Source organism: Physella acuta, unplaced genomic scaffold (assembly GCF_028476545.2).
Source record: "Physella acuta isolate Inbredline_101_S28 unplaced genomic scaffold, ASM2847654v3 ptg000100l, whole genome shotgun sequence".
NCBI lineage: Eukaryota > Metazoa > Mollusca > Gastropoda > Physidae > Physella > Physella acuta.
In genome coordinates this window covers 80870-107396 of record NW_026731620.1, presented here as the reverse complement: position 1 = coordinate 107396, position 26527 = coordinate 80870, and the positions used below count along the sequence as shown (strand labels likewise).

General features: G+C 37.4%; 3 protein-coding genes across 3 annotated transcripts in view; 1 reads left to right on the top strand and 2 right to left on the bottom strand.

Moving 5' to 3' along the window:
* Positions 1–14149, bottom strand: part of LOC131930728 (uncharacterized) — a 105485-nt gene extending 91336 nt beyond the window's left edge. Inside the window, exon 1 of the mRNA XM_059287325.1 lies at positions 14017–14149. Within this exon, the coding sequence (XP_059143308.1) occupies positions 14017–14149 (133 nt within the window). The remainder of the gene's footprint in view (positions 1–14016) is intronic.
* Positions 14150–16340: 2191 nt separating this feature from the next.
* On the top strand, positions 16341–17323 carry LOC131930721 (clumping factor A-like). Its single transcript, XM_059287313.1, has 2 exons — positions 16341–16377; positions 16500–17323. Exons 1-2 carry the CDS (start codon positions 16341–16343, stop codon positions 17321–17323), a joined length of 861 nt encoding a protein of 286 aa, XP_059143296.1.
* Positions 17324–20890: 3567 nt separating this feature from the next.
* Positions 20891–26527, bottom strand: part of LOC131930704 (uncharacterized) — a gene marked incomplete at its 5' end in the record, with an annotated part of 78242 nt that continues 72605 nt past the window's right edge. The window contains one exon of the mRNA XM_059287291.1: positions 20891–20953. Within this exon, the coding sequence (XP_059143274.1) occupies positions 20891–20953 (63 nt within the window). The remainder of the gene's footprint in view (positions 20954–26527) is intronic.

The window sequence follows — 26527 nt, the reverse complement described above, 5'->3', positions numbered from 1 at the left end:
TCTACTTCATCTGCCCCATGTGTATTGGGCAAGAACGCGAAAAGATGATGATGACTTTGATAAAAACTCTGATGTTTTGATATGTGAGAACAGGAAGCGACGTGTTAAGCAGGTAGTGAGAACTCAAGCATGAAAGTACTCGATGCATTCGATTACTGGCATCGATCTGTTTATATGTGGCGAGTACATGACGTCTTAAGCACAGGTGATTCGTTAAGAAAACCAGCAAGTTTGAACTTATTGATTGAAGTTTTTCAAAGATTTGAAAGACTTCATTACATTTGACACAGAGATCATCAAGTTTGATAGCTATCTTAATTTTTTTCAAAGCTTTCGTTGATAATTAGATTTTATTAGGAATTTACAAAATAAAAGTGCAAAAACAAATTTAACGCTTTAAAACGTCACAAGTAAAAGTGCAAAAACGCAATTTAACTCTTTAAAACCTGGAGCGGAAAAAAGTGCTATGAAAATTTAACTCTTTTAAATATTGGCCATAGAATATTAGGCTTCATTTGGGAATTTACTGGACAAAAGTGAAATAACAATTTATTGATTGAATAAAATGAAGCAATATTTTATTCCTTTAAAATGTTACTAAAAAAAGTACATTAGTAATATGTTGCTTCAAAATCTTGATACAAAAAAAGTGAAATAACAATGTAATTCTTTAAAATCTTGCTAAAAATATGAAAGAACAATGTATTCCTTAAAAATTTTGGAAAAAAAAGTACAATAATAGTTTATTCCTTTAAAATCTTGCTAAAAACGGGCAATAACAATGTGTTCCTTAAAAACCTTTCCGATACTTAAACTGGGGGAACAACAATGAATTCCTTTAAAATCTTTCCGATGCTAAAAATGTGCAATAACAATGTATCGATTTATAAACTTGACCAAAAAACAGTACACAATAACCTTTAGAGATACCAGACTAGCTCAAGGCAAGACACACTGACTGTCTCTCTCATACGCTGAAAGTAGATTGTTGATGTCGCCTCAGAAATGGTTTAAATTTTCTTGTCTGAGTACACGTTTACTTAACGACTGGATTGTGATGTTCTATCTCCTAGAGGGGTATAATTCTTCAGTTTAGGTTCATGAAGGTAAGTTAAGGCAGCCTACGGGTAGTAGCAGTTGAAGACAGGCTACAGATACATTAGGGTAGTGGCAGTTAAAGACAGACTACAGACACATGAGGGTAGTGGCTGTTAAAGACAGACTACACTAGGGGTAGTGGCAGTTAAAGACAGACTACAGACACATTAGGGTAGTGGCAGCTAAAGACAGACTACAGACACATTAGGGTAGTGGCAGCTAAAGACAGACTACAGACACATTAGGGTAGTGGCAGCTAAAGACAGACTACAGACACATTAGGGTAGTGGCAGCTAAAGACAGACTACAGACACATTAGGGTAGTGGCAGCTAAAGACAGACTACAGACACATTAGGGTAGTGGCAGCTAAAGACAGACTACAGACACATTAGGGTAGTGGCAGCTAAAGACAGACTACAGACACATTAGGGTAGTGGCAGTTAAAGACTGGAGAAAAAAAATGACTGAAGTCATGGCTAGAGATTGAGAAGTCACAAATAAAGTCAAAGCTGGACGTTTTTTTTTTATATAGAATTGTTATATAGATGAGTGATGGCCGTGTGTCCTATGTAAATGTTGCTGTGGCTCTCTAAATATATACATCTCACGGCCTCGCATGTATATCAGTCACATCGAACCGACAAGCACACAATCATATAAATAAATACATATTGTATGTATAGACCTATATATCTGTATACATACATATATATATATATAAGAATATGATGTGAAGCTGTGTTTTTCCCATTATAAGAAAGAAAGTACTCCCGATCTCATTTCTAGCCGTAGCTTGTGGTTTTCTTACCGATGAATGAATCACGTGAATCACTGACCCGTACCATGAGCGGTAGATTTGTTGTGAATCATTGAACCGTGAACAAAACCTACGTGAGCGGTAGATTTGTTGTGAATCATTGAACCGTGAACAAAACCTACGTGAGCGATGGATTTGTTTGCTCTTATCACCGCGGAGAGAAAGAAAAAAAAAATCAATTTTCGAGTTGTCTTCTCTTGTTCCTGGGTTTAAGAAATGGCGGGAGTTTTTTTTTTTTTTTGGTTGGACCTCAGAACTTGTAGACCTGTTGCTGTTGTTAAATTAACAGGTTGGGGGATGGAGATTAAATGGAGAAGTAAATTATCAGTTGATCGCAGGTGTTGAAAAAAAGTTAAAATCAGGTCTAGTTTAGTGTGTTTAACATGGAAATTTAAGCCTAAATAGATTTTGTGCCCAGCACTACACCCAGCAGCCTGTTACTAAACAGTTTCTTTCAGGCATCTCCACGTGGAGAGCACACCGGAGCACGCCCACCACCCATCACCCTACCCCCCGTCCCCATCAGACCGTACAATACAAAAAAATATATATTTTATATAAGATATAATTTTAAAAGCGTCCGACCCCGGAAATTTTAAGCGCCCCCCCCCCCCCCCCAATCACCCGAGAAAAATGTCTGAAAGAAACTAGGTTGATAAGTCGGATTACAGCTATCGGTATGTATCGGTCTAAACCTTCAGGTAAGAAATTTCAGGTGCAGGTTTTAGGTCAGACTTTGTAGAACCAACGAGGGTATAGGGCTGGTAAGTAGGTCAATAAACAGTTCTACGGCTCAACAAAACCTGCATGAGCCATAGCACTACTTACCAGCCCTATATGAATAACACAATGGAGTTGTTAAATAAATCAATAAATAGATAGTTATATGTCAGGCATGATGACGTAACACAGCTGAGATACTAATTTAAAAAAAACACAAAAAATTAATTAGTATATATAAGAACAGCTAGAAATACGATGATTACCTACCTTTATATGCTGCGTTCAGTATCAAGGTTAAACTCCCTTTTAAATAGTTTGAAATTGACTCCACGGACACTAACAATCGTATCTAGTCTTGATATTTTTTCCTGTTTTAATTGAAGTCCTGAATTAAGACTTTGATGGTGAGAAGCTGAGATTAAAAAACAAGTTGATCGGGATTTTCCGGTAAGCCAAAGATAGCTAGCTAGGAATGTATTTTGGTCTAGGCCGGCTTGCTCGAGCACTCCACGAGGTAAAAGCCGGGAGGAAGGTCATGGCCGAGCCTCCGGGGAACCAATGGCGTTGAAGACGGGTGGTCACGTGATTTATTGCCCGTGTGTTTGTTGCTATTTATAGAAGCTGCGCGCTGAACTACGCTTCATTAAGGCAGAGTATCAATCGGAATATATTGCCGTATTAGAGATGGTGGAGCGATTCTGACGATTGCTGAAGGATGTGGTTCAAATCTTCTGAAGGAATAGACATTACACAAACATTATTGGCTAGAGATAAATGTAATCTTGCAGTTAAGCTTAATTAATTTTTTTTTTAAATTTAGTAACTGTCTAATTAGAGTTCAGCTAATTATTGTATTATGTGAGTTTAATATTAAGTTATTCGCGTGGGCTTAACATAACTTTTTTTTTCATTGTGTGAGTTTAACCTAACGCTATTTACTGTGGGTTCTATACAGCGTTATATAATGCGAGTTAACAGCGTAATTTTGTATGAGTTAAACCTAGCATATTCGTATATCGCTCTAACAATTTCTAATATTTTTAAAAAAGAAAGAACCTACATTGTAATATATTTAAAAATATTGTATCATATATCAAATAATGTATCGTAACAGATATAATTATTGCAAATAGTTGACATTATACGGCTAACATATCTAAATGACATCACGATAATTTTTTCTACTCCTAGCTAGTATTGTTGTGTATATGTTTTTTATTTTTATTTTCTGTGTAATAAACTAAACAAATATATTTTTATTCCCTCCATAAATTTTGATTGGCTGCGAATTATTTTTTATCAACGCAAACGAGTATCGCGTGATACGGAAGCGAGCCTCGATTTCAAACCGAGGACGTTTGGAAACTAAATTTAAAAAAAAAATTAGCCGAGCTGCGTTAATTAATTAATTAGTTTTGATTGTTTGATTTTTTTGTTCCAGTTGTGTGATTTGATAAGGGATATCGATCACCCACGGTGAAGGCGCTAACATAAAACGTTGTTGTCTCCCTTGGAGAGACGTGCAGATGCTAGAGTAGATTTGGTGGAGTTTTTGTGTGTGATTTTAGCAGCTTTTGGAGCTGTGGATCAAAGCACCGGCTATTGCAGCTGTTTATTGAGCTACTAGGAGCTGTAAACAGCTTATGGAACAAACAGGAGCCGTAGCTTATGGGGCCGCTAGGAGAGTTTGTCGATATGCTTCCTATGGAGACGCTGGCACTTGCGGAGTCGTATTTGGAGACGCCGCTAAGGACTGTGACACCACTATGTGACTTCGCTACCAACTGTGAAGCTACTTAGAGCACTGACTCCACTGTATGCTGTGACGCCGCTAAGTACTGTACACCTCTACGTGACTCCTTAAAGAAATGGGACGCCACTTGCAGCAGTGACTCTGCTACAAGCTGTGACGCCGCTAAGTACTGTGACACCTCTACGTGACTCCTCAATGAAATGTGACGCCACTTGCAGCAGTGACTCCGCTACAAGCTGAGACGCCGCTAAGATACGTCAGACCACGTGATGCAGCTTCCGTTATTTAGTGCCAGGTCCCACATCACTAGTCATCTATCCTGGAGAAGACAACAAAAAAAGCAATGAAGAATCGATGAAATCATCAGAACAAAAAAAAAAAACATTTGTTAATTATCAGGGTGAGTTTTTAGGTTTTAATTTGTAAAACGTCACTCAAGTTTCATGAATTAAAAACTAATTAATGATATTATTGATAGCGACATAACAGTTTTATGAAAACGAATTTTAAAAATTAGATTTTGAAATTTTATGTATGTATTGTGGGTCTGAAATTTTTTTTACAAATGTCGAACTATAAAGAAACGGAAAAGTCATAGTCAGGGGCGTAGCGACGGGGGGGGGGGGGGGGGGGGGTGGGGAGGGGGTACATATGTCCCCGGGCGCCGACCCTAGGGGGCGCTAAAATGGGTTGAAAATAAAATTAAAAGCTCACTTTAGCTGCAGTTTTGCATTATAAATATAAAAAAAATAAATGGGGCGCCAAATTGAAAGTTTGTTGGGGGGGGGGGCACTAAATTGAAAGTTTGTCCCCGGGCGCCGGGAAGGGTCGCTACGCCTCTGGTCATAGTGGCAAAGGAATAAAAATGTGCAAATAGGGATGGATTGGACACACTCTGCGTAAAGCAACTAGCAACTTCACCAGACATGCACTAGATTGGAATATCCATTGAATAAGGATAGTATGTAGGCCAAAACAAACAGAAAAGATCAGCAGTCAGTGAAGCAGAAACAGCCAGAATGTCGTGGACCCAACTTGATGGAATCGCCCAGAACCGAGTATGATGGAGAGGTGTGGTCGCGTGCCTTTGCCCCACAATCCGTCTACAGGAATGATGATGATCTTGGTGTTGTTGGTGATGATGATGTTGTTGTATTGTACTTTCATTTTTTGTTCAAAGACATCGCTCCTCTAACCCTAATCTCCGCCAGAAGTGACGACATTAATCGTAACTATTTTTTAAAATTTTAATGCTAAACTTAAAAAAAAAAATCTAATCCTGCCACTAAAATAACAATGACATCGACGGAAGGAGACGATTCTATTCGGAGTTGCTCTTGTTTTCAAAGCCGTTTATACAAAGTCATCAAGACGTCATTAATTACTCTTTTAGTGAAGTCTGAAATTTCTTGTCATTTTTAATGAGCAAGACAGACGTACTTTAATTAACTTTAATTGGGCTGTCATTTAACTTCAAATATAAATATGTCCAGCATTTAATATTTTTTTTTTAAATCTTTTATTTATATTTTCCCCCAAAACTTTGACATTTAATTAAGTCCTCGTTAATTAGACTCAGCCAGACTTGGACATCAGCTTAATTAGATGGTGTATACATTAGTAGAGTGTGAGTAGCTTTAGATCGACGCGCGGGGATAGTCTGGCGGCGTAGAATGGGCTATAAATACCAGCCGTCCATTGGCCGAGAATCGTATTGATGTTTAGATTAGGCTGGACGTAAAATGTTACTGCGCATGCCCGGATGATTTCTTCCGGAAAATTGCGCGTTGACTTAGGAAAAAGACGTGTTAGTGTTGAGAGAAGTTGTAGATTTTTTAAGCCAGAAAGTTGTTTTTAGTAAGGTTTGATTTGGTCGTAGTGTGGACGAATATATTGAGAAAATAATTTCTAGTGTATTGAAGGAAGTGAAGTTTAAGGTTAAAATATCGGGGCCGTGTTGCGAATATTTGAAGAAAACCTTATTTGAGAAGGATTGACTTGCTATACCTACATTTAAAACAACGTTTAGAAATTATTATTTAAAAAGAACACAGAGTTATAATTGGTCATTACATAAGACACATTATCTTTTCAGTTCCTAGCTGCCACAACACAGCAACCACATAACCACATAATCCCATCAACCCACAACCACACACCCACACAACCCCATCAACCCACAACACTACAACCACATTATCCCACGAACCCAATACGACACTGCTACTATACAATTTAACTCGTGTAGCAGATAGACAGGTAAAGCAACAGTGTAGGTAGCACTTGATACAAAAACTAATACATTACCGCATACAATGGGGTTTCACAGGTCATTGACCTGTCTGGTCATTGACCTGTCTGTCTGGTCATTGACCTGTCTGGTCATTGACCTGTCTGTCTGGTTATTGACCTGTCTGGACATTGACCTGTCTGTCTGGTCATTGACCTGTCTGGTCATTGACCTGTCTGTCTGGTCATTGACCTGTCTGTCTGGTAATTGACCTGTCTGGTCATTGACCTGTCTGGTCATTGACCTGTCTGTCTGGTCATTGACCTGTCTGGTCATTGACCTGTCTGTCTGGTCATTGACCTGTCTGGACATTGACCTGTCTGTCTGGTCATTGACCTGTCTGGTCATTGACCTGTCTGTCTGGTCATTGACCTGTCTGTCTGGTAATTGACCTGTCTGGTCATTGACCTGTCTGGTCATTGACCTGTCTGTCTGGTCATTGACCTGTCTGTCTGGTCATTGACCTGTCTGTCTGGTCATTGACCTGTCTGGACATTGACCTATCTGTCTGGTTATTGACCTGTCTGGTCATTGACTTGTCTGGTCATTGACCTGTCTGTCTGGTCATTGACCTGTCTGTCTGGTCATTGACCTGTCTGTCTGGTCATTGACCTGTCTGTCTGGTCATTGACCTGTCTGTCTGGTCATTGACCTGTCTGTCTGGTCATTGACCTGTCTGTCTGGTCATTGACCTGTCTGGTCATTGACCTGTCTGTCTGGTCATTGACCTGTCTGTCTGGTCATTGACCTGTCTGTCTGGTCATTGACCTGTCTGTCTGGTCATTGACCTGTCTGGTCATTGACCTGTGTCTGGTCATTGACCTGTCTGTCTGGTCATTGACATGTCTGGTCATTGACCTGTCTGTCTGGTCATTGACCTGTCTGGTCATTGACCTGTCTGTCTGGTCATTGACCTGTCTGTCTGGTCATTGACATGTCTGGTCATTGACCTGTCTGTCTGGTCATTGACCTGCCTGTCTGGTCATTGACCTGTCTGGTCATTGACCTGTCTGTCTGGTCATTGACCTGTCTGTCTGGTCATTGACCTGTCTGTCTGGTCATTGACCTGTCTGGACATTGACCTATCTGTCTGGTTATTGACCTGTCTGGTCATTGACTTGTCTGGTCATTGACCTATCTGTCTGGTCATTGACCTGTCTGTCTGGTCATTGACCTGTCTGTCTGGTCATTGACCTGTCTGTCTGGTCATTGACCTGTCTGTCTGGTCATTGACCTGTCTGTCTGGTCATTGACCTGTCTGTCTGGTCATTGACCTGTCTGGTCATTGACCTGTCTGTCTGGTCATTGACCTGTCTGTCTGGTCATTGACCTGTCTGTCTGGTCATTGACCTGTCTGTCTGGTCATTGACCTGTCTGGTCATTGACCTGTCTGTCTGGTCATTGACCTGTCTGTCTGGTCATTGACCTGTCTGTCTGGTCATTGACCTGTCTGGTCATTGACCTATCTGTCTGGTCATTGACCTGTCTGTCTGGTCATTGACCTTTCTGTCTGTCTGGTCATTGACCTGTCTGTCTGGTCATTGACCTGTCTGTCTGTCTGGTCATTGACCTGTCTGTCTGTCTGGTCATTGACCTGCCTGTCTGGTCATTGACCTGTCCGTCTGGTCATTGACCTTTCTGCCTGGTCATTAACCTGTCTAGACATTGACCTATATATCCAAGCTATAGCTTATTTGCAGGACCCATTTACGACATAGTTTATAAATCAGGAAGTCTGTATTGAGCTCCTAATTGTCTAAGAGAAGACAGGATGCCCATAATTACCACCCTTTGCTATACCAGTAATAAGCTAGCAGACATCCTTCAAAGTTTATCGCCCCTCCCCCCTCCCCATTTTAAAACAGATTAAATTCAAGAAAACTTATTTGGAATAAATGTAGGTGTCTAGATCTGACGCATAAATCGATACAGAAAAAAATAATTGCTTTGGTGGAAGGGGGTAAAAGAAATTGTTTTTAAATTACCACCGGCTTCACGAGAGATGAGATTTTTAAGTGAGGTACTGAGATTATCTCTCATCTCTAGGTTTGTATAAAAAAATTATCATATTTTAAGTGAGGCACTGAGATTATCTCTTTCATCTTTTTGTATAAAACAATCATCAGATTTTAAGTGAGGCACTCAGATTATCTTTCATCGTTCGATAAATACAAAATAATCAACAGAGCTGTAGTGAGGTACTGAGATTATCTCTTTCATCTTTAGACATCTTTAGACATCTTTAGACATCTTTACACAGAGCTGGATGGACTCATGGACGGCCTCCTGAATTGAACCCGGATTCGAACTCGAGACTTACGGGTTAGCAGTCTAGCACTCTACCGCTAGGCACTATAAGACACGAGAATTACATACACGTATTTATAAGCCAAGTTAAGTAAATTGATAAATTTCGTTTTATGAGTGATCTTGGATCTAAAAATAGCCATCAACAGGACCATCTTGTGATGTTAACTAAATGTAAAATGAGAGTAGCCTTGAGTGAGCTAAACATGTTGCTATTATTAGAACAAGAGTTCACCATAAAAAAGCGGATGGTAGGGGGGGGGGTGGTTGTGTTTGGTCACCTATGGCCTCATGGTGAGCCATGTAGTTAATATTTGGTTCATGGGGTGCATGGATGTGAACATTTGATGCTACAAGTTCACAGAACATTTGGTGCTAGAAGTTCATCGAACTCCGAGAATCTCTGGTTGACCTGGAGGGAATAGCAGGACATATCACGTGACCTGCTTTACACACAATTTACGGGAGATTTTTTTTTCTTAATCCCTCGGAAATTCAGGATTAGGAGCCCATTAGCTCAAGCAAACTTGTGAAAAATTCTTCGATTATCCTACTTTTTAACGACAATTTGTTTTTAAGACTCTGATGGCGAATGATTTTACTTCCAGCTAATGTGTTCACGTTAATTGTAATTAGGCTTGATTGTTTGTGGACAGTAAAGACAGGGGGGGTGATGTAATGATGGGGAGGTTTTAAAGAAACGGATTAAAGGATAGTGAGGTATTGGCAGACTATGAACGGAATTACAAAGACAATTAGAGAGAAATGGAATTGACGATAGTGAGATGCTTATTTTCTTTTAACATATTTAACCCGAGTATACTTGACGTAGGTAAAGTGTCCTTTAAAACAGTGTCCAGTAACAAAATCGTAAATGGATTGTTCGCAATTAAGGGAAAATCAATGTAAAATTAATGAGATTTGACAATGGAGTAAGACGAAACTTATTAGTATTAATTTGATTAAACCAAAAGTGAATAGTTTGGTGGAGTGAACAGATTTTTGTTTAAGTGGTTAATATAAAATCAATCAAAGCTAACTTTAAAAGAAGTTTGAAAACTAAATGAAATATGAAATGCAATTTTAAGTACAGATGGCGCAGGCTAAATACATCTTTAGAGAGATATAAGAGGCCAGTACTTTGAATAAATTATAGATAAATATCTCTGGATTTCGTGGTTCGTTCATCATGTTTTGGCAATATTGTAACTTCATGTTATATATATATATATATATATATATATATATATATATATATATATATATATATATATATATATATATATATATATATATATATATATATAATATATATACACACACACACATATATATATATATTTGCGTATGTATATATTGATATAGCGGTAGACAGAGAGGGGCCGTATATATATATATATATATATATATATATATATATATATATATATATATATATATATATATATATATATATATATATATATATAAATTATATATATATAATTTATATAGATATATATATACATATATATATATATATATATAAATTTATAAATATATATATTTATAAATATATATATATATATATATATATTTATATAAATTATATATATATAATTTATATAGATATATATATACATATATATATATATATAAATTTATAAATATATATATTTATAAATAAATATATATATATATATATATATATATATATATATATATATATATATATATATATATATATATATATATATATATATATATATATATATATATATATATATATATATATATATATATATAAATATATATATATATATATATATATATATATATATATATATATATATATATATATATATATATATATATATATATATATATATATATATATATATATATATATATATATATATATATAGGCCTATATATATATATTATATATATATCTAATATATAAAGCTCAGTTCTGTAACGTGTGGCAAAAAAGTTTGTCGTTGACAGTTCTATGGATTTAAGTGTTAGATTTTTTATCGTGCTCACAGTCTAAATGTACGAGTCAAAAAAATTACCATTGAAAGTCTTTAAAAACAATTTTCATTCTATTTAGTTAGAAGAATAATTTTCAATTATGAACGCGACATAACATTTTTTAAAAGTGTATCGACGTTTATAAAATTTCTAAAATTGTGTCAGAAATGTATTGACTGCACAGTTACTTCCCTTTAATAAAAAAAAATTCTTAAGAAAGAATTTACATTTTATTACTTTGTTTTTGGTGTTAAGAAAAAAAAAATAATTACATAATTAGCGGGGATTGATTAAGTGCAATGTCGTTAGGTATTTTTAACACTGCCTTTTATTTATTCTATACACTGAACATACTGTTCAATATTTTTTTTTTTTAAATTAATAACATTTAATAAGCCAGGTCCTACAAATCCTATGTTTATTTCTTTCCATTTACGGATAAGCTTGGAGTATTATCATTTTTGTTCACTAAATTGAAACAGGCGCGTCCGCCGGCGCCCTTGCACGGTTCGATTTGGCACCCTGGGCTATCATGTGAGCGCCATGCTGCATAGTTTTGTTTTTAACAGTGCGATAGACTATGGGTAAGAAAGGTTACTATAGTCTTTAAGTGAATCAAATCCGGGCGTCCTCCGGCACCCCGACAGGGTGCTATTTGGCGCCCCGGGCCTTCCGGTGTACGCTATGGTATATACGTTCGCGTGAGTTCAAAAGACTATGAATAAGTTATGTACTATAGTCGTTTACTAAGTTCAATCAGGCGGTGACGTCATGGTGCGTCCTCTGGCGCCCAGACAGGGTGCTATTTGGGGTCCCGGGCCTCCCGTGTTCGGTTTCGCGCCTACGTTCATTAAAGTGAGTGCAAAAGACTATGAATAAGTTGGGGTACTATAGTCGTTTATTAAGCTGAAACAGGCGATTACGCCCCGGGCTAGACTCTGAGCACTGTGCGTTCATGTTCGCGTTAGTGTTTTCTTTGTGTTTAGGTTGGGTTTCCGTTAGTGGTTGCGTTTTGATTTGGTTCGTTTTTGTTCTTTCTTTTTTCGTTTTCGTTTGTGTTTTATTTTCTTTGCGTTTGTGTTTGTATTTGTGTTTGTGGTTGGTTTTGCGTTTGTATTTGGTTTGTTTTCGTTTGTTTTTTCGTTTGTGTTTTTTCTTTGTGTTCGTATTGGTGTTTGTGGTTGTGGTTGGGTTAGTTGTTAGGTTTTTGTTTTCGTTTGTATTTGTAATTGTGTTAGCGTTATGTTTGCGTTTTGTTGTTTTGGTTTTGGTTTGGGTGTGCAATGCCGGGTTTATGATGATTACTAAACACACAGGTAATGGTCTTTAACAGAAAGGTTTTTCACAGAAGCCAGAGCAGGGCCTGGCCGGGACGGCTAGTATATATATATATATCTATAATATAATCGGGCTGAGCGTGTCCTTCCGTCCGTCATCGCTATAGATTTTGGGACTATAAAAGTAAACTACGCACCATGCTGTGCTTTTCAGTGCACCGCAGTGTCTTATTATAAGTATTAGAGTAGGGTTTGTTTATATAGCGGCATAGAGCTATTTTATAATTTCCACTGTTTGTACAATTTTGCATAACGTAAAGAGAATATTAAATACACGCACATTGCTAAAACATATTAAAAGGATCAATGTCAAATATAGTTTTCGTTTATATTCCTAGAAAAAGTGGATACATTTTTATAACATAATAACTGTAGGTTAGAAAAATCTAATTAAACTGTTTAGTAATTTTGCCAAGGGAGGTATTTTAAAAATAAATTGAACTCACGCTAAAAATGTGAATGCAAAATCTGCAAGACGGAATAATTGTTGGATTAATATAATTAGCAAAATGTGAATGCAAATTATGCAGACGTGTAAAAGTACATTATTGTTGGAATATTATAATTAGCATTGATTGATAAAAGGCTATTTTTTATTTGTTTTATTCACTGAATGTAATGTTTACTACTTATAATTTTTAATCAACTATTAAGCACTATTATAGACGCGTCATCACGTTCATTCGGTGCGCAATGGTTTTAGTTATGAAACTCTATTGTAAATTTTTAAAATTTAAAGTACTGGGAAAAAATGCGTGAATGGATAAAGTGAAATATTGTAGGTAAAACACGGATATTTTAAATACTGCCTATTATTTATACTGTTTACTAATTATTATTCTATCTTTCGGTTTGCGGACAAGCTAGGGGTTTTATAGGAGAGGCGTAGCGAGGGGGGGGGGGCATATGTCCCCGGGTGCCAACCTTAGGGGGCGCCAAAGTGGGTTGGAAAAAATTTGCGAGGGGGGGGGTGGTGGAAATCGAAAGTTTTAGGGCGGGGGGGACAGGGGTGCAAATCGAAAGTTTGAAAGGGGTGCAAATCACCGGAAAGGGCGCGATTTTGCGCTACGGGCTAGACTGTGAGCAATATGCCTTTATGATTGCATTTAAATTGTGTTTATGTTATGAGTGTTGTGTTTGTTTTTTCGTTTGTGTTTTTTTTTTGCGTTCGTTTGTGTTGTGTTTAGTTTTGTCCTGTTCCCAAGTTGGTACATTTAAAAAAGATTTACCGTGGCGGAGCACGGGATGCAGCTAGTATATATATATATATATATATATATATATATATATATATATATATATATATATATATATATATATATATATGTAGGAGTATATAGGGTTATACATAGCCAAGACAAACGCCCCTGCACACAATAGCTTAGATTTTCTGACAAGATTGTTTCAACAAATCGTCTGTTTTAAAGTCTTCTATCCTACCGCTATTGATCTGTTAAAGCGAGATGTACCAAAATAGAAGTTCAGCTCTATGGCTTGAAGCAAGTCGAGTTTTTGTGTGAAACACAGTGGAAGAGAAACAATAACCAAACAGGAAGTTAAAAAACGACGGCATCAAGTCAATATTTGTGAAAACATTTTTTTTAATCACACTGCTTGGATGAAACTTTTTTTAAAAACATACTTTCCTTCAGTTTAATAGCATGGGATGGAACTCACTCTGCCTGTTGGTTTTAATTTTTTGAATTTTATTATTATTATTGTCATTGTCATTCGGATTCTGACTCTCATTGTTATAGCCACTGTTACTGTGACAGTCACTGTTGATGTTGATGTTCATATTCCTGTTCATGTTCCTGTTAATGTTAAATTTAATGTTGATGTTGATGTTAACGTTAATGTTAATGTTAATGTTAATGTTAATGTTAATGTTAATGTTAATGTTAATGTTAAAGTTAAAGTTAAAGTTAATGTTAATGTTAATTTTATTATTATTCGTATTATCATTAAGTATTTTAAAAATAGTTTTTGTTAGTCTCTTAAAGTTTATGTTCAGATTATTTGACGGTCAAAAAAGAAAAAAAAAGCTAGTATCAAGATATGTACAGTCATTATAGGGTTAAATTCGAAATGTTAAAACTGTTAATCTCAGAGTTGTCGTCCCTGACCTGATTTGATTGAACCTAATCTGTATTAACCCAAACCTTGGCGGCTATCACGTGATCGACTCGCACGTTTACTCACACACGGACCGGTCAATTATGGGATATCGTCAACTTCGCCTAAAGCCGAGTGACAGCTCACGACTGACCTAATAGAAACCACTTTCTTTAACGGCCGTAACGTTAGAGGTCAAGGATAAACCCGAGTTAGTGTACAATTTCTACAAATCAACTTTAGCTGTTGTTAAAATTATTATATATGTATAGGAAAACATACATTTCTAATTAATTATATATATATATACAATTTTAAATATATGTATATGTGTGTTTTCATACACACACACACATATATATATATATATATATATATATATATATATATATATATATATATATATATATATATATATATGTATATATATATATGTATGTATATATATATATATATATGTATGTATGTTTTCATATATATATATATATATATATATATATATATATATATATATATATATATATATATATATATATATATATATATATATATATATATATATGTATATATATATGTATGTATGTTTTCATATATATATATATATATATATATATATATATATATATATATATATATATATATATACATATATATATGTAAATATATATAAATATATATATATATATATATGTTTTCCTATATATATATATATATATATATATATATATATATATATATATATATATATATATGTCTATATTACACGGAGAGTGATGTACATGTCAATGTGTGTGTTTAGTGTGTTTTTGCATTTATATGTATATTTGTATGCGTGTTCACATGCATGTCTGTGTAGATTGTTACATATGAGTGTGCCGCCAGTTTATATTTCAAAAGATATATGCCACCGACCACGTGATTTTATTTTCTATAATTAGCCTTAATTTGTGTATTAACCACCCCTGACAAATCTGTTTCCTGTCTAACACGGAAGTAGACTTTACATATGTGGTTTATGGTAGGATTACCTCGGTAATTTTCCTCAAATGGTCTTAGTGTAATGACCCCACACTGACAGAAGTGTATAAATAAACGACACCATTTGGTGGTCAAACACTTTATGGCCAGGAGGAAGCAACTCTCGCTATCCCAGGTAATAATGTAGGTAATAAAAGTCACCTTCCGTGTAGAATCGTGGATGTAAATTCTGATTAGCTGTCAGTGGTAAATGGTGGAGGAAGTTAGTCGCGTAATTTTTTAGTCTGGTTTAGAAATTAGTGTTCTATATATAGAAGCAGATTTTCTAGTTGGTACAATTTTAGATAGTTCCGGATTTTGATTGTTTGATTTATGTTTATAAACTGCTGATTCTGGGAATTTTTGTGTAGCTCAGCTGTTGTTGTTGATATTGTTTTAAAATTTATGAATCGTAGTTTATGTCTACTAGTATGGTAAATTACAGTTCTGTTATTGTTAATGTTATTCTACTTTCTACTTAATGTTAAAACCATATCGAACATTTGTATTCAGAGACGTCACTGTACTGTTAAATATTTTCATAAGGGAGGTAATCGGACTAAATTAGAGTTGTTGTTCTTGTTTAACTGGTTTCCAAATTTGGCGTCGTAGAGAATAAATAAAATAAAAAACTCGGATTTTCCCGATGACCTAAAATGTAGCAAGTTATTTTGTTTCTTTAACATATTAATTCTTTAAAAGTGTAAAACATTTATAATTGCTAAGAGTTTAAAGACCATGTGATGCATGTCTGAAGTAACTTATCAATCTGATTTTCGAATATCTTTAGAAGAACGTTGACCTTTTTTATCGAGTGAATACAGAAACCTTTTAGAAAACTATGGCTGGAAAGAAAAAAAGAAAGAAAAATGGAGAGAAAAAAGAGAGAACACACAAAAAAAGATGGTAATTAGGAGATGAAATACCAGACTATCCGAAGGTTAAAATTAGATTTCGTTTTTTAATCTTTCGACGAATGAAAAATTCTGCTATAGATTCTAAGATAGATCTGTAAGATTCTGCTATAGATTCTAAGAGAGACCTCAAAGATTCTACTATAGATTCTAAGATAGTGAAATATTCTGCTATAGATTCTAACATAGACCTGAAAGATTCTGCTATAGATTCTAAGATAGACATCAAAGATTCTACTATAGATTCTAAGATAGTGAAATATTCTGCTATAGATTCTAACATAGACCTGAAAGATTCTGCTATAGATTCTAAGATAGACCTCAAAGATTCTGCTATAGATTCTAAGATAGACCTCAAAGATTCTGCTATAGATTCTAAGATAGTGAAATATTCTGCTATAGATTCTAACATAGGCCTGAAAGATTCTGCTATAGATTCTAAGATAGACCTCAAAGATTCTGCTATAGATTCTAAGATAGACCTCAAAGATTCTGCTATAGATTCTAAGATAGACCTCAAAGATTCTGCTATAGATTCTAAGATAGATCTGAAAGATTCTGCTATAGATTCTAAGATAGCACTGAAAGATTCTGCTATAGATTCTAAGATAGACCTCAAAGATTCTGCTATAGATTTTAAGATAGACCTCAAAGATTCTGCTATAGATTCTAAGATAGACCTCAAAGATTCTGCTATAGATTCTAAGATAGATCTGAAAGATTCTGCTATAGATTCTAAGATAGCACTGAAAGATTCTGCTATAGATTCTAAGATAGACCTCAAAGATTCTGCTATAGATTTTAAGATAGACCTCAAAGATTCTGCTATAGATTCTAAGATAGACCTCAAAGATTCTGCTATAGATTCTAAGATAGATCTGAAAGATTCTGCTATAGATTCTAAGATAGCACTGAAAGATTCTGCTATAGATTCTTAGATAGATCTGAAAGATTCTGCTATAGATTCTAAGATAGCACTGAAAGATTCTGCTATAGATTCTTAGTTAGATCTGAAAGATTCTGCTATAGATTCTAGGATAGCACTGAAAGATTCTGCTATAGATTCTTAGATAGATCTGAAAGATTCTGCTATAGATTCTAAGATAGCACTGAAAGATTCTGCTATAGATTCTTAGATAGATCTGAAAGATTCTGCTATAGATTCTAGGATAGCACTGAAAGATTCTGCTATAGATTCTTAGATAGATCTGAAAGATTCTGCTATAGATTCTAGGATAGCACTGAAAGATTCTGCTATAGATTCTAATATAGACCTGAAAGACTCTGCTTTAGATTCTAAGATAGACCGATGGACTATTGAATAGACCAGGGGTCTCCAAACTACGACCCGCGGGCCGGATGCGGCCCGCGATGTCCTCTCATCCGGCCCGCGGAGATCTTATTGTCCACGGAAAAAAACATTTGTTGGTGATGGCTGAGGAACTTTGCCCAAAACAATCAAAGATATGCCTGGAAGAAACTGGCCCCCGAACTGAAATTTGATAATTAATGCGGCCCTCGGACTGAAAAGTTTGGAGACCCCTGGAATAGACCAAAAGACTGATGGGTTACGATATTTATAAATTGAGTTTAATTGTGATGTACTTTAATAGACTTTAGTGGAATGTGTAATATTGTGATAGACTTAAATAGCCTGCGATAGATAATGACAGACTTTGATCGACTGTGATAGACTGTGACACCAGTACTCCTGTGTTGGTCTACGAAGAAGAGGAGACAAAAGAGATGAGGATGGGCGGGGGGGGGGGGGGGGGGGATGGGGACACGGGGACTTAACCTTAAGACATGTTGAAACGGCGAACGTCACGAACAAAGCCGGTAGTGCCGGTAGTGCCGGTAGTGCCGGTAATTTAAGCCGGTCTGGATTGATGTTAGAGGATGTGAAATATGGGTTTAGGGTTGTCAGTAGACAGGGCATCAGACAAGTTTACATAGGGGCATAGTATAACAGGGCATCAGAATAGTTCAAATAGGGCCATAGTATAACAGGGCATTTGAAAAGATCACAAAGGGGCATAGTATAACAGGGCATTTGAATAGTTTACATAGGGGCATAGTATAACAGGGCATTTGAAAAGTTTACATAGGGGCATAGTATAACAGGGCATTTGAAAAGTTTACATAGGGGCATAGTATAACAGGGCATTGGAAAAGTTTACATAGGGGCATAGTATAACAGGGCATTTGAAAAGTTTACATAGGGGCATAGTATAACAGGGCATTTGAAAAGTTTACATAGGGGCATAGTATAACAGGGCATCAGAATAGTTTACATAGGGGCATAGTATAACAGGGCATCAGAATAGTTTACATAGGGGCATTGAATAAAAGGACAACAGAATAGTTCACATAGGGGCATAGTACAACAGGGCATCAGATAATTTTTTTACATAGGGGCATTTCATAACAGGGCATTAGAGAAGTTGAATAGGGGCGTATGATAACAAGGCAATAGATATGATTACATATGGGCATAGAATAACAGGGCATCAGAATAGTTTACATAGGGGCATATAATAATGGGGCACTAGAAAATATCACAGTTAGGTATGTGCGACGGTGTAGTCGAAATCTCGGGTTCGAATCCCTGGTTCAAGTCCGTAGAACGTCACGTTAGGGTAGAGGGTTGACCACACTATCCCTTCATTTGTAGAGGTCAAAGAAACAGGCAAGCTCTACTTTACTTACCCTATAGACCGTTAGGTTCAGAACAAAAGTTTATATCGTGTTGTAAAATATATATTATTAATTATATAGTTTTGTAAAAAAAAAAAGAACAAAAATATTAAATAATTTACATTTTACTGTTTGCCATTTTACATGGTTTTTGCGAGGGCCAGATACCTCGCTTCAAAACAAATTTTAAACTACCAGTTTGGCAAGCTATCATTAAAAAATATAATAATAATTTATTAGCAAACTGGCTTAAAGTATCCCATTTTGAGTATCGTCATTTTAAAAAAAATGGCGTTGAAACAGTTTAAATGATCATTAAATTTAAAAACATTGTGACTAGAGATTTATTAGGGTTCTTGACAGATTTGTTTGAAAGTTTCTATCTTAAATAAACTACATTTTTGTATTTTGATGTATATTTAATGAGTTTTAAAACCAATTTTCATAGGTTTTCAAACTGAAACTAAAAGAAATGGCTTTAGTTTTTTTTCTACTTGTTTTTTTAAATTGAAAAATTATTTTTTTTACGGTTGTAGTAATTTATGTGTTATGGAAGTTGTTTTTGATAACATTTTTCAAAGAAAGCTTTCTGTTAAAATTTAATGAATTTTAAAACCACTTCTCATAGTTTTTCAAATTGAAACTTAAAAATTATTTTTGTTTTTATTTTATCTCTGAAGTCATTTATATGTTGTGTTGGGGTCGGCGTGGTCGAGTCGGTATAGCTCATGATTGCTAAACCGAATAGTCTCGAGTTCAAACCCTCGGGCAGATGAGGCTCGTTAGCTGGGAACAGCCACTCTTCTAGGAGAGCCAAGTCCAAAATCAAACAACTGCTGCCTTGCAGTTTGTTCTTGGTTGGACAAAGGCTATGAAAGCAAATCCAAAAAGAAAAACAGGCTAAAAAATGAGTCAATGGCCTTGATGGTGCACAACCAGTTGACACGTATACTTAATTGTATTGGAGGGGATCTCTACCAACACTAAAATTAAGAACGAAGAAGAAGAAGATTTATATGTTGCGGAAGTTGTGTTTGAATAATATTCTTCAAATAAGATCTCTGTTAAAACGTAACATGACTGATTACGTTGTGTTGTCAGGCGGCTAATTCTGGTCCATGTCTGAATGCATGTTTGTGTGTATGTGTGTGTGTGTGAGTGTGTGTGTACATCATGTGTAGAGGCATGAGTGAGTATGTGTGATATGCGATTTCATGTGTGTGCATTATTCTGTGTATGTCTGTATGTATGTATCTGTATGTTGTGTTGTTGTTTTTCTGTAAATCCATTACATGGTATTGTGTGTTGTTTTGTCTTTATCAATTTCGCTTAAGTGCATAATTTGAGGTCATTTACACAGATGCCATGCTGATGATGTCAGACAGAACATACGTCACAGGTCTCGATGTCCAGGTAGACCTGACGTCATCCCTTATCGTCTGGGATACACGCTTAAAAAAAAAAAGCCGCCATTTTTTTTGCCCCCAATTTGATTGAAACGTCCCGGAAATGAAACTAATTTGACAAACTGTTTCTGATGCCAGCCGCGGTGTACGACGGGAACGCCCTGTCTATTTATAGACTTTTCTTTCGGGGTGTTTGGTAATAGCTTATGTGAGGGGAGGGGCAAGGGGGCGAAACGGCGCGTGCTAATCAAATATGCTAATGAGCGGGCGGTTCGTGACATTGTATCTTACAGCTGAAGGAATTGGACGTGTAGTTTGTAGAGAGAGGGAGATCCTCAGGCAAGACAGTGGGATTTCTTTGGTGGGAAAAGTGGGATTTCTATTGGGGGAAAGGTAGGATTTCTATTGGGGAAAAATGGGATCTCTTTTGGAGGATATGTGGGATTTCCAGCGGATGTGGGATTTCTATTGGGAAAAGTGGGATTTCAATTGTGAAAAAGTGGAATTTCTTTTAAGAAAAAGTATGACTTATATTGGGGAGAAAATTGGAATTTCCAATGTGGAAAGTGGGATTTCAATTGTGAAAAAGTGGAATTTCTTTTAAGGAAAAGTATGACTTATATTGGGGAGAAAAGTGGGATTTCCATTTCGGGAAAAGTGGAATTTCCAATGGGGAAAGTGGGATTCCCAATGGAGAAAAGTGAGATTTCTCTTGGGGGAGAGTGCGATCCTTATTGGGGTGGGATTTTTATTAAGGAAAAGTGAGTTTTCTGTTTTGGGGAAAAAGTGGCATTCCTATTGGGGGAAAAAGTGGTATTTCTATGTGGGGGAGTGGGGTTTCTATTTGGTAAGTAAAATTTTCGTGATGTTTTCAAGCAAAATAGTGAGAGGTCTTTCGCAAAGAAAGTAAAACTTCTATTCGGGTAAGAAAGGAGACCTCTACTTACCATAAATAAGACCTCTTCTAGAGTGAGACAACATACAAACTGTGGTATCTCATCGGGCAAGAAATGGGAGCCCTTCAAACACCAAAGTTAAAAAGTGAGACTTTTTCAGACAAAGAGACGGATAGACCTCAGACAGGAATTTTTAAAAAGTGAGACATCTTCAATGTAGAAAGTGAGACTTCAGACAAAATGCCTAAAACAAGACAGAGTGAAAACAAGGGAAAAGAATATGCAAGGTGTCTTGTAAGAAAAAAATTCTTCCTTTTTTAGGCTAACTAGATAACACGGTTGCTTAGGACGCCGTGGGGTCCATTTGAAAAAAAAATGGCTACCGGTGTTTGAATAAAGTAAAGAAGTGAGGATCCAAGGCCGCCATGTTTGTCACGTGCAAATATGACGTCATGGTATTTCTCATGTGAATAAAGCCAGTGCGGGTGCAGTGTTTTGTTATGGTGATATGATTGGATTAGCTTGTCACGTGTCAGTGAGAGCGATATGGTGTACAGGCTCGTCCTAGCATACGTAATGAAGGTCTTTGTGGGACTATGGGATGGGGGACCTTGTGGAGATGGGGGGTGGTTAGTGGTGGGGGGGGATTGTGTGGTGATGGGGGGATAGTTGGTGGTGGGGGAGGGGATTGTGTGGTGATGGGGGTGGTTAGTGGTGGGAGGGGGACTTTGTGGAGATGGCGGGATAGTTGGTGGGGGGGTATTGTGTGGTGATGGGGGTGGTTAGTGGTGGGAGGGGGACTTTGTGGAGATGGCGGGATAGTTGGTGGGGGGGGGTATTGTGTGGTGATGGGGGGGGGTGGTTAGTGGTGAGAGAGGGACTTTGTGGAGATGGGGAAGGTTAGTGGGGGGGGGGCTTGTGTGGAGATGGGGGATAGTTGGTTGTGGGGGGGGGCTTGTTTAGATTTGGGATAGTTAGTGGTGGGGGGGGGGGGGCTACCGGAGATTGGGAATAGTTAGTGGTGGGGGGCCTTGTTGGGGGTGGTTGGTGTGGGATGGGGTTCCATGTGGAGATGGGGCCGTATGTAGTTAAGCGATTGGGGGGGGGGGCTTTGTGTGGAGATACGAACTTGGTGAGGGGGGGGGGGGGCTAGTGTAGATAAGGCCATAATCGGTGAGGGGATGGGGGTCCTACAGTTGAGATTAGGTAATGTTTGGTGGGAGGTGGGGTGCCATGGTTGGTGTGACAGCACGTTAGTATAGATGCGGCTAAGATGTGTTTGGCGTTACGGCCTTTTGGTAGAGATAGGGCAACAGCTAGTGAGGATGTGTGCCCTTGGGTAAAGACGGGGTAGTGGTTGGCCTAGGTATAGATGTTTAGAGGGGGAAACTAAATGGTCAGGTGTGTTACGTGGGTCAGAGGCTGGGTCAAGGAGGGGAGTCTAGAGGGTGGGACACCATGGGCGGAGCTCCTGAGTGTTGACTGGGTGTCAACTGGGGTACTCTTGGCCGTTTGGGTATGTTACAATATTGGCTGGTTAGGTGGTTAGGCGTTTGGTGGGGTGGATACGTGTTTAGGTTGTAGGGGAATTGGGTGGTTAGTTGGTTAGCTGGCTTGGTGGTGTATTGGTTGAGTGGTCGTTTGGTTAGTTGGTTGGATGGTCGTTTGGTTTGTTTGTTGGGTAGTTGTGTGGTTTGGTGGTTTTTTAGTTGGCTTGTTGTGTGGTTGGCTGAATCATCCACATTTACACCATGCATGTAGTGCACGTGTCGTCTCACACAACTCACATACAACTCATCCACAACTTACGCACCCCAGGGGAAAACACGACATGTCCCCGGGGAATTTTGATCTGGCATCCCCTCTTGCACCTAATGTGTGGTCAGTTGAAATCCTAACGACTGATCAAAATATCGATCCAAGATCCAGCCCTCACGGGAAGACAAGACACCCAGGGGGCACTTCAAGAATTGTGGTACCAGGGTACGAAGCAAATACACGCGTGATAATACTTTATGAGATGGGGTGGGGTGGGGGGAATATTAGGGTAGCTCAGGTTTTAATGGTAAGGCCACAAGCGGGTTAGATAACAATTTGTAATGGCATTCATTAAAACATTGGTAGCATTTGTTAGACGTGATATGTTTGTTGGTAAAACTTCATAAATATTTTGAGCTAATCCTAAAACTAGCACAATTCTTTTACAGTAATACTTACTGTATTTTTGTTTATCTTAACTCGTGGGGTGGGGAGGTGAGGATAGGGTGGGGGTGGGAAGGTGAGGAGAGGAGAGGGTGGGGTGGGGAGGTGAGGAGAGGGTGGGGGTGGGGAGGAGATGATGGCGAGGGTTGGGGTTGGAGAGGAGAGGATTGGAGTGAGGGGGGGAAGTTGGGTATGAGGAGAAATGAGGGTTAGGGTTGGGAGAAGAGGGTGGGGGAGGAGAGGGTGGTGTGGTGAGGATAGGTTGGGGGTGGGGTTGCGAAATAACCACTACATCGCTAGGCTTATTTAAGATAAGACGGTTTCTGATTGGCCTTTTATTTTTAACGTCCGAGCATGCGCAGTCCATGTGTGTACGCTGTCCAGATTGATGCTAATCACCTGATTGGGGGGGGGGGGGTGGAATAATTTTGATCAGATCGGATTTGGGGTGAATGGACGTAAACATGGTCATGTGACTAGTCAGCTCATGTCATGTGATTGGTCAAACAATGTCACTTGATTGGTCAAACATTGACACTTGACTGGTCAGTTCTTTTGACTTACAACACCCTGTAGACGGCTGAACCATCATACAAGTGTTACACACTCCAGTTAAGTCATCGATCTGGTTTAGTAACCTCATGTAAAGTCATGAGTCTAATCAAAGTCACCTCAAGTCAAGTCATCAGTTTAGTTAAAGTCAACTCCAGTTAAGTCACGGGTCTGCTTAAAGTCACGTCCAGTCACCGGTCTAGTTAAATTCAACTCCCGTCTATTAATAAAATCTTCAATCTTCACTTTAAAATAATTTTTTCGACATATTTAAAATTAGTCATTTAAAAACCAACAACCTAAATCTCTTTGCACTATACATTTACCTCTAGGCTACTACATGTCTTTGTATAAAGGCTGTATGTCATGCGATAAAATGCCACATGACATGTAACAAAGTTGTAGCATTTTCGGTAACTAAACAATTTTTTAAACAAAGCCAAAAACAAAATGATTGTTTAGATTTATCGCAGATTTTTTTTTAAATGGCCTGAGTAGGCCAAATGTTTTTTTTTTAAAACATCTAATTTAATTTTCAAATTTTATCGGCGAAGTTTTGAGTACATATTATTATGAGTTTTTTATGAAGTTGGGTTTTCAGAATATTCCAGGAGTTCTTGTACAGCCAATCAATGTTTCTGTTACGAAAGTGAAACATCGGGTTATAACTTTAAGTCTTATAATTTGCAACTTTTATAACATAGATTCTAAATATATTAAATATCTGAATTGTTTTCAGGTTTAAATTTTCTTTTGAAATTTTCTTTTACGGTCGATTTGACTGCAAAATCTTAAAAAAAACATGAATTTTTTTTTTAAATGTCAACAATAATAATGAAATTATTTTTGTCAACTCGGTCAATTTCATTAGACACAGTACCCATATAAGCTACAAACCACGATGTATTTTAACGATCCGTTAACAGTACATTGAGAAAATATCTAGACGTGCCCCAACTTTCTGGCTAGAAGCGCTGCTAATTATCTGGCCACTGACCTACATCACGCCGACCTCCGAACTGCGAGACATTTGCAAATATTTCCATTTCATTTTCCACTCTCCTAGTGGCAAGATAGAAATTAACAAGGTTATTGCTGAAGCCAGTGTTTATATACTGGTAAGCTAAGTAAGCCCGTACATAAGGTAGTACTGTTCGGAGTTTGGAGAAACAGGCCGTTCTTTAGTGCTGATTAAAATTACATTAAGGCAGTGTTTCTTCCAGACTTTTTTCTCCGGGGGGGCACTTGAAATTTTCGGGGGGGGGGGGGGGGGCGGTAGACTTTCTTCGGGGGGGGGGCGGACACTGTTAAAAGTATATATTTTCCATATAAATTATATAAATTTCATTTCATTCGGGGGGGGGGGGGGGCAGTAAAAAAATTTCGGGGGGGGGGGGGTTAAGCCCCCCCCCCCCCCCGAAGAGATGCCTGGAAGAAACTCTGCATTAAGGTCATTATGTGCTATAAACGAAATATTGAATTATAAAAAAAGCATTGCTTTAGGTATGATAGAACTAAATCAATACGTTGTTTTTAAATACAAATAAGATCTAGATCATTATGTAGTTATTAGTTAAGAACATAAGATCATTGTCTAGTACATCTAAGATCATTAGATCATTGTCTAGTGCATCTTAATCATCGGGTCGTTGTTTAGTACATCTAAGACAATTAGGTCAACGTTTGGTACGTCTTAGATCATTAGGTCATTATCTGGTAAATCTAATACCATTAGGTCATTTTCTCGTACATAAAGATCATTAGGTCTCTGTCTGGAATACACCAGAGTTTGTAAGCACTAGCCTACTTCCGTTTGAACTCTTAGAATATGTTTCATATCCAGCGCCACCTACATTATATGTTACATCACGTGATGTGTTGTTTCCGTATGCGCAATCTCCATCTTAACGAGAGACGAAGAATCAGAGCGCGAGATTATCTTGTCTCATTTACATGGATCATTAAAGCTCTGGATCAGCTCACTAGTGAAGGACAGACGGTTTTAGTAGCGATATTATGGGAGGGTCTGTATAACGGAATTGTTGCATCAAGGATAACTAAGCTGGGCCGACGTCGTGGGTGGGGAGGGAGGGAGGGAGGGGGGTGGGGGTGGCTACTCATGGGCGTGGTCACTTCCGGTGAGTGGAGCGGTTGCTAGGCAACGGCATGGTCGTTAGAAGGTCATTGTGGTTGTTGTGCTGGTGACGGGTTGAAGGGGGGTGGTGTTAAAGTGGGACTGGTTGGATGAACTGCGTGTGTTTACATCAAACGGTGGGTAATGTCACACACACAATCAAACCTATTCCATTAGATCGAAGCTAATTCACTAGATTAAACCTAATCAATTAGATCAAATTAATCCAATAAAGCAAACCTAATCCACTAGATC

Bases quoted from the DNA above. Each gene is read 5' to 3' on its own strand.
- LOC131930721 (XM_059287313.1), top strand. From the start codon at position 16,341: ATGGAGAGAAAAAAGAGAGAACACACAAAAAAAGATG. The intron at 16,378-16,499 runs GTAATTAGGAGA...ATTCTGCTATAG, and splicing joins AGAACACACAAAAAAAGATG to ATTCTAAGAGAGACCTCAAA.